General features: G+C 41.0%; 1 protein-coding gene across 1 annotated transcript; it reads left to right on the plus strand.

Annotated features, from left to right (window-relative positions):
- The first annotated feature begins 5,067 nt into the window (after positions 1 to 5,067).
- Positions 5,068 to 7,795, plus strand: LOC128766180 (glutamine synthetase-like). The gene is made up of 7 exons (XM_053877621.1): positions 5,068 to 5,181; positions 5,365 to 5,539; positions 6,139 to 6,300; positions 6,363 to 6,509; positions 6,785 to 6,912; positions 7,085 to 7,284; positions 7,384 to 7,795. The coding sequence occupies exons 2-7, from the start codon at positions 5,371 to 5,373 to the stop codon at positions 7,679 to 7,681; spliced, it is 1,104 nt and encodes a 367-aa protein (XP_053733596.1). The 5' UTR covers positions 5,068 to 5,181; positions 5,365 to 5,370; the 3' UTR covers positions 7,682 to 7,795.
- The last annotated feature ends 1,458 nt before the right edge of the window (positions 7,796 to 9,253 follow it).

Below are 9,253 nucleotides of genomic sequence, written 5' to 3' on the forward strand. Positions count from 1 at the left end.
CTTTGTGAATAAACTCCAAAACGTTACTTTGTTTTTGTTTGTGCTTTGTATTTGCTTCTGTCAGCCATTAAACCGCTTAACTGAACATACAAGCTGAGCTTTATTATTTGTTGTATTTCAGATTAGACTTTTCTTAATGTTCAGAATGGCATATGATTGATGCCCCATGAATACTGCTTTTTTTTTTTTTTTTTAAAGAAACAACACTGACGTAGCTGCTCCACATACTGCTGGCTTAAATAATTTGATCTGTTTTGTTTCACCTGGTCATTTCAAAGAAACTTGGTGTCAAAAACTGGGTCACATTATCAGAGTTTAAAGAACTATCGCATTAAATGCCACCTGTGTATCTGATCAATTGTTATGATGAGCCTTCAGAGAGTGTACGCTGCATGAACCGTGGTTTTGGTCAGAGTATGACTGTGACATCATGCCCCTAGCAACCACTGTGTCTCTACGGCAACATCCTTCAGAGTCCCTGGCTGCGTCTCTTCTGCAATTCTTCGCGGTTGTCCGTCATAAAGGGACAATTCTTGACTTGCACTGTGATCGCCTGATGATTCTTGGGGAATGGAAGGCTTTGGTGAGGGAGTAGCAGCGGATAGATTGGCCACAGTTGAAGTGGATGAGGGACCGTCTTCAACCATCAGCCAGCCGGCTTTTCCTCAGACGTAGAGCGCTGGATGGATCCCTCACTTCTCATCTTACTGCTGTACATGGTGATCCTGCACGAGCTGGTCTGCGGCTGGATGCACTACCAGAGACAGAGAGGCAAGCCTTGCAGACTGGCTGGACCCCTGCTGCGCTCCAGGTGTCGTGCCAACATTTTCCTCTCACTAGTCTGTTGCATGATTTTCCCATTTTGCCAGAAATGCAGCCAACATTTCCGTAATTCCATGTCTCACCATGAAATTTTGAGAACCTCATCTGATTTTTCATTGAGTCTGAGCCAAGAGGTTTATTGTGACCAAAGACTTAAATCCATGTCATTGTTAGTTAAAGATCTTGAGCATCAGACAGACTTTCTGACATTTCTGACCAAGATTTGTTAGAAATGTTGCCAGTAAAATCTTGGCACTTCAGCGTGAAAAAGGGTCAGGACAAGCTCATCCAAATTGGAGAGCATGGTTCCAATATGAAAAAGGTTTCTTGGTGTTGAATGCGTTCCTAACCCATTTGAAGAGAATCCCAGGGTCTTGTCCGTCAATGAAGGAAGCTTGAAGAATGAGATCAATCACTTCAATGTCCTCATCAATGAGGACAGTGTAAAGAAGAACAACAGAGTCACTAGCAAAGGACAGTTGGTAGATATTCATCAATGGTGGTCAACTTTCGCTGTCTACCTGTGAATGCTATCGGAGGAGATTTCCGAGGAGAGGAAAGTCGAGGACTTCTTGCTTAAGCTCAGGCCTCCCGGACGCAAGTTTAAGTAAACCTAAGACAATGGATGGACGGAAACGGATGCATTAAACCCAGAAATCTAAGACCTTTGCACTGATAAAGCTAATGGGGTTTACATCATCCAAATCCAACCCTTTTGTTATCAGGCCTGGAAGTTTAACAAAATGTTTGATCAATAAATAAAAGACAAAAATAATTCTGTGATCCAAAAAGCACACATTAAACAGGTATAAACTTTTTAGTTTTACCCCTCAATATTATTTATCAGCATCTCTTCTGTTCCCCAAGAATGTCTCCTTTCCTTCCAGGTAGAGCTTCAGTCTTCCAAAGTGACAAGTGACATTAGGTGTACATTTGTATTTCATATTTAGCACCAAGAACATACCCACTCAAGACCCTGTTTGGATCATTTAGTGCATAAAGGAAAAGCACTTGTGTTCTGGATCCACTGAATCCCAAACCCTTGTTTAATGTTTTTCACCTCTCCTTTGTAACAGCCGGATCTTCCGAACAACATGGAGACCAAGCAGAACTTCCATCAGAACTCACCGGGAGCCCAGGAAATGTGGGCGCATCGTAAGGAAGGCGTAGCCAAGAGTCAAGCACCATGCTTCGCTGCAGTGTTCAATGATCTGCTTTTGTTAATCCATCAAAATAATCATTATATTCTATGTTCAGCCTGAAACAAAAAGCTGGGCTGTCACAAGTATGTGAGTCCTCTATGAAGTTTCCTTCCACACCTTGTCTGGCTTTGTTTCAAAATTAAAAACACACTGCACCAACTCGAATAACTAGTAAGAGGTGTATTCTGGGAAAGTCTGCTTCCTTGAACAAAAAACAGAGTGGTGCCTTACAATAATCCACTTCCACTCTCTTGGATAGTTTAACTTTTACTAAAACCTACAAACTTTTACATTTTTAAATAATTTTCCCCAAAATAAAGTTCTGCTTTTTTTGTTCTTTTTTGTTTGTTTGTGGTTGTTTAAAAGTTGGTCACTTTTCAAATCCTGTGTTGAAGCTAGTGAAACGGAAACTGAAAATATTTTGATCAGTGCATGAATCTTTTGTCTCCATCTCATCAGATAGATAACTCCCAGGTATTTTTGCCCTGAGATGTGTCTCTTCAGCTTTCAGCCTTGTATATTCTCATACAATGAGATCATTATTGTCACCACTACTTTTGCTTTGATTGGTTCCAAAAGGTTATGGTTGTTTACAGCGTTCCCGTCACACATGTTTGTCAACCCGGCACCTCATCGCATCACTCCACAAGATCACTCCAGTGCTTACCTTTTGTCTAATCTGTTCATAAAACTGGGCCTGCCCTTAAACACTGATCATCTGAGTGTGTGTTGAAGAGCTTTGCAGCCACCTTGGTTGCTAGTACACCTGTATTAAAAATAGAGATTTTGAGCTTGTATGTGTGTGTGTGTGTGTGTGTGTGTGTGTGTGTGTCAGTGTACTTGGTTTAGCTTTGCTTGTGAGGACCAATTCTTGGAAACACACCTTCTTTCAACACACCTATAAAATTAAAGTTTGCTTAAGAGTTATGGGAAAGGTTTAGGGTCTGGTTTAGGGTGAGAGCCTGGCGAAAGCATTATGGTAAAGAGAGGTCCTGGCAAGTGTAGAGAGAGAGAGAGAGAGAGCAGTGCGTGTGCATGCATGTTGTTCCCAGGCAGGAAATTTGACCTATTACCTTGCATGTTAAAACAAAACCTTCCAACATTTGAATAAAAAAATAAAAAACCTACTGAAGTTGTGTTTTCTTGCCATGTTTTGTTTGTATTTTTAAAATCAAACACGCACCGATTCAACCGCAGCATTTAGGATCGGTCCAAACCCATCAGATACCTTCTGCTTGTCACACAAAAAGTTGTTTAAAATGTCACTGCTTAATTGTGACATCTGAAAACACCACGCCACTGGAGCTGTGCACAACTGCTTTGGCTTTATTAAAACATAAAGCTATTAATGGCATAACGTATATGCTGGCCAAAATATTGAAAAACTGAATGAACATAACAAAAATACTACATAAATGTACCTTGTCTGAAGCGCCATTTTAAGATCAGAATGGCATAAGAGCATGTCACGCAAAGTGACATTAATAATATATGGGCTTATGGATCAGGTTGGACAGGTTCTTGAAAGACATTTGATAACCGATTCAGTCATTTCAGCCTTGATCGCACCTGATATCGGATCAGATGGAACCATCCCTGGTTTTAAGCCTTAGCTGCTGAATCTGTGGGTCTTTGCACCCAACATCTCAGTCCAGGAGGAACAAAAGCAAGAGCCTGCAGGGACCGTGATTTGTGCACTCGCAGCAGTGGATTTGTACACTTGCAAAAAGATATATTTAACAATGTGAAATTAAATTCTCCATGCGCTCAACTCATAGAATACTTTTCTTTGTGACTTCAAATTTATAGGTTACGCATACTCAATTTTATCAGCACCCATTTTACCTTCGTACAATTGCCACTTCATCACTGTGACAAACAGGGAGCGGCACAAAGCCCGCTCCGTGCGGCTTCCTTAAAAAGCGAAACTGAAAGTATTTGACAGAAAGTTGCAAAAATTATTCTGGTGACAGCTGATACTTACAGTACCTCTAGCACGAGTTAGTATTTCATTTACAGTAAGGGGAAACAAATGTGACCTGGTCCTCTTCCGCTTCAGGTTACAAAACCAAAGTAAGAATGTGGTTAGTCAAGAAAGACGTTACAGACCTTCAAAAGGTTTGCAGATCAGCAGGGGTTATTTTACAAGGAGAGAATTGTTTTGGGTGAACACAGATAGATCCAGATGACAATAAAGCGCAGTGTGGTGATCTCTACCGACTCCCCCTCGTCGCTCAGCGTCCGACACCAAGAGTGGCACAAAATGTGAACCAGAGTTGGGCAAGTTAAAGATGCTTTTTCAGTGGAGGAATGAGTTCTGATTGTTTTTCTATTGAGGGGATGAAATCACATGCTCATGAGAGGTTAGAAGTTTAAACAACTGTTGATCAGACTGGAGGAGTGAACACATATTTGGATATTAAACAGTTATGACAAGCCACGGTAAACGTAATATGCAATGTAAATGTGAATGATGATCCAGTGACGACAAAGCACGTGTGTGTCTGCTCTCACCCGGTGCTTAAACACACACCGAATGATAAACAGCAGCCTTGGCTTCTTCCTCACCTGTTAAGCTTCCTAAAAGCAAGTACACTTGCCGATGCAGCTCAAAACGGGTGTGTATACATACATACTGTCCTGTTCCAGTTTTAGTAAACATCACCTTTGCACTTAGCTGACCTTCTCTTTCTGCCTCCATGGCTAATCTCTGAACTGCCAACCTGAGACAATCTGATCATAACAAGTCCCTTTAATTGAAATTAAATGCAGCTTCATTGAACTAGAAAACATGACCTAAGAGACAACAATGTCACAGTCAGCACACAAGTCTCTGCTCAAGTGTCGAGGGCACAATTTGTTATTCAGATTTGATGAAAAAAACTTTGTGGAATCAAAATGAATATTCCTAATTTTGACCCAGACTAATGAATTGGGGTTATTCAATTGTGCCTAGCCTGAGCTGAATATATTTTTGCATATACATTGTAGAGACTTATTAAGGACACGCCCACACCTTTTTTTTAAAGGCCAAACAAATAGAAGATGTGCAAGTGTGTGACATCAGAATGGTCCTTCCACTTAAATACCTGAAACGGGTTACGGCACGTCACTGGAGCGTTGTAGAGACAGTACTTCTGCAGTCAGCTGGAACACAGTGAGTAGACTTTTACCTTTTACCTTGTATCAGCTCTCACATATTGGATTTGAGCTCCTACCTACATGACACTGTTATGTAATAATATTTGTGCGATGTAATGCTTTAACACTGACACATTTGACTGTTGTCACTGGGATCTTTATTTAGCCAAAAGTTGTAAAATTATATTTACCATTCCAGGTCAACATGGCATCTGTGTCCGTCAGCTCCCAGCTCAACAAGACGGTGCGCCAGCACTATATGGGCCTTTCCCAGGGAACCAAGTGTCAAGTGACCTACATTTGGATTGACGGCTCCGGTGAAGGTCTTCGCAATAAAACCAGAACCCTGGACAAAGAGCCAACCTCCATTGACGGTGAACTTCTTCAAATGTTGCAGAGATTAGAAGTGAATTTGAGCTGCAGCGTCAACAAAACAAGGCCACAGCGTTTCACACCTACATAGTACACAGCCGAGGAAAATTACATCCTGGATGCACCTCACGCAAGTGATCCAGTTTTACAGCCTGAAATTCCTGTCTGACAAACGAATTATGCAAATACGAAGAGGGTACAAATGAACATCTGACAAAGCCAAACAAATGTCAAGCTTTGTCCATATGTCACCTTTGATCATTGCATTTTTAATTTGGAGAAACTCCAGCGTTCATGCGTGTTAAAGAATGCAAGTGAATGACTTGCAGGTGACAGATAATGACGCAATGAAGCAATGCAACTCCTTTCTTTGATTCCTGCTGAACACGACAGTTGAGCATTTCATTTCCAGAATGATTTTTCTTCAGATTCACCCATATAAAGTCTGAGCTATTCTGTTGACTGGCTCGCCTTCCCTGCAACTGACTTGCTGGGATGAAGTAGAAGAGCTTGAAATATATAGACGTGACATTGAATCAAACATGTTTACGAAGTAAACGTATTCATCTTGTCATCTGAAATCAATTGAAATTCCTTTCAGAAATTCCCATTTGGAACTTTGATGGCTCCAGCACTGACCAATCAGACGGCGCAGACAGCGACCTGTACATCGTCCCCGCTCAGATGTTCAGAGATCCCTTCACCCTGGATCCCAACAAGCTCGTCCTCTGTCATGTTGTCTCGCACGACAACAAGCCAGCAAGTATGTTATGTCATGTGCTTCCAGAGGTTCTTGACAAACAAGCTTTTCAATCATCTGTGCAGAAGCCAACAACCGATTTAGCTGCAGCAAGGTGATGGAGGCAGTGAAGGACCACCACATCTGGTTTGGCATGGAGCAAGAGTACACTCTCTATGGAATTGATGGTCGTCCTTACGCCTGGCCCAAAAATGGATTCCCGGGACCCCAGGGTGACTTGAGTTCAATTGTCTGACAAAATCACAAAGCATACTTAATAGTGAATTAGTGGTTTGTAGAAGAAAAGTCAGAAAAGATCTTGACAAAGATATACAAGACAGACTCCACCTGTATATTATTGTTTATTGTGTATAATATATCACAAAATAGTTTGAAAAAAATACTGATATTACTACACAAAAATATTTTGTACCTAGTACTGGTATAGAATGTGACTGCACTTGCACCTACGATTTCATTTACTAAACTTTTAAACCTTCACTTTCAGGTCCCTATTACTGTGGGGTGGGCTCAAGAAACGCGTATGGACGGGACATTGTGGAGTGTCACTACAAGGCCTGTCTCTACGCTGGAGTCAACATCTGCGGCACCAATGCTGAAGTCATGCCATCTCAGGTGAGTGTTCTATCTATCTATCTATCTAGCTATCTCTACATACATATATATATATATATATATATATATATATATATATATATATATATATATACATGTCTAACTATATACATATACAGTATATACTCAGAAGTCACTCATCTACTATTTTGTGTCGCTCTGTACTCTTCAGTGGGAGTTTCAGGTGGGTCCTTGTGAGGGCATTGAGATGGGGGACCAGCTGTGGGTCGCACGTTTCCTGTTGCACCGTGTGTGTGAAGACTTTGGGGTCGTGGCTTGCATGGACCCCAAGCCAATAGAAGGGGACTGGAACGGTGCCGGGTGCCACACTAACGTCAGCACCAAGCAGATGAGAGAAGAAGGAGGACTGGAGTACGTCAATGCACTTTAGAACAATTGAATGTTCTGGTTTTAAAAACAAAGTAGAAGAATTTCATTGGGTTCTATTTGCTTGCCAATTTTCTGTGACAGGCACATCCACAAGGCCATTGAGAAGCTGGGGAAGAGACACGTCCAGCACATCCAGGTCTACGACATCCATGGAGGGAAGGATAACCTGAGACGCCTCACAGGGCTCCACGAGACGGCCAGCATTGATTCCTTCTCATACGGCGTGGCCAACAGAAAAGCCAGTGTCCGCATCCCACGCCAGGTGGCCCAAGACGGCCATGGTTATTTCGAGGATCGACGCCCTGCCGCAAACTGTGACCCTTATGCGGTGACCGAAGCCATCGCTGCCACATGTCTGCTGGATAAGCAGGAGGAGTAGAACACCTGCACCTGCATGAAAATACATGTGTGTTCAGATGTACGGTGTTGTTAAATCACACATGAGTATTAGGAGCACAACGCACATTATAATATGCACAGTATGAGGATTACATTAAAGCGAAAGATGCTTTTCTTGATCCTATTGTTTTGTTCTCTGTTACTAAAATACATTTATCATTCAATGTAGCCGTTACAAAACCCAAATGATGATTTAAAAGTTAGAAAATTGAAATGAAATTTTCCCATTTGGTTTTTAATAGAACAGTACAGACAAAACATGACTTACACAGTGATAACATTTCGTTTTTAAAACCGGACGCATCCTCGTGTGTGCCAGTGTTTATTTTGTCTGAGGAAGAAAAAGTCACAGAAGAATGTTAAGTGGCCACTAGAGGACGCTGTATTATTTTTCAAACCAAGCGCTCGATCTACAGCAGACCTCTCGAATCTCATCACTCAACACCACTCAGTCCAAAAATATCTGAATGAAGACTTGGTCGTAATTCATATAAGTGTATGGAAAAATAAATATATAAATATTAAAGTTAAAAAGAAAAAAAAATGTAGAAAACAGTGAAGAAAGCATACATTTTTTAATCAGCATTCCTACCACATCAGAGCCTTCAGAGCCATCAGAGCTTTAAGATAAAAATAATGCCACAAAAAAAAACAGTTTGCTACATTTTTTATTAATTATAGATTCATATTTTTGCACTCTGTCGTCTGTGCGTGTCGTCTTGGCCAGAAAGGTCAGGGGTCAATCATCAAACACAACTGCTGTTTATTCTGACGTCACTTCAGTCTCTGTCATGACTCAGTGGACACGGAAAAGGACAGTCAGCGGCACACCTGGGTCCTTGTCTAGAAAGATTAGCACCTGCTCTCCGTCTTTCACATTCCAATCTTATCAGAGTGAGGTAGGATGTCCATCTTCTGTTCCACTCCCTTCCTGTTGTCAGGCCTGTCTCTGTGACTCAGGCAGTTTGGCTATTAAGATGATATGACAGTTACACAACAGCATTAGTTTATCTCTGATAGACAGCTGAACATCCGTATGATCTTGGGTGGAAGATGTTGCGGATATTTTGGGGAACAGTTCTCACTGCTAGCACCAGACATATACTGTTACCTTTTCCTGAAGTATAGACAATGTCCAGCATCCCCTCCCATGATGCAACTGGGAGTTTTTGTGAGGGTCAAAACCAGATAAAGATAAAAAAAAAAGAGATAAAATTCATTCATTCTTGGTAAAAGGTGTTTGTTGATGGTGTTTTAGTCAAAATAAGTTAAGTTTTTATGACTGTCTAAAAACAAGCTGGGATATACATATTCAGTCTCTGGGAAGTGTCATTTTCTTGAATATTTTTGCCAATTAACATTTATGGTCACATTGGATGGTTGTTTGTAGGCAGTTTTATTTAATTACAATTTCCATTCAATAATCCATTCATCTGTTGATATAATGGAAGCATACCAATTGGAGCCAAATACTCAAGTAACTCTTCTGTCGAAGCTCCTTGTTTCAGTTGTCTAAGTAAACAGTTTCTTTTTTTTTTTTTTTCTGTGGCTG

Source organism: Synchiropus splendidus, chromosome 1, assembly GCF_027744825.2.
Source record: "Synchiropus splendidus isolate RoL2022-P1 chromosome 1, RoL_Sspl_1.0, whole genome shotgun sequence".
NCBI classification, from domain to species: Eukaryota; Metazoa; Chordata; class Actinopteri; order Syngnathiformes; family Callionymidae; genus Synchiropus; species Synchiropus splendidus.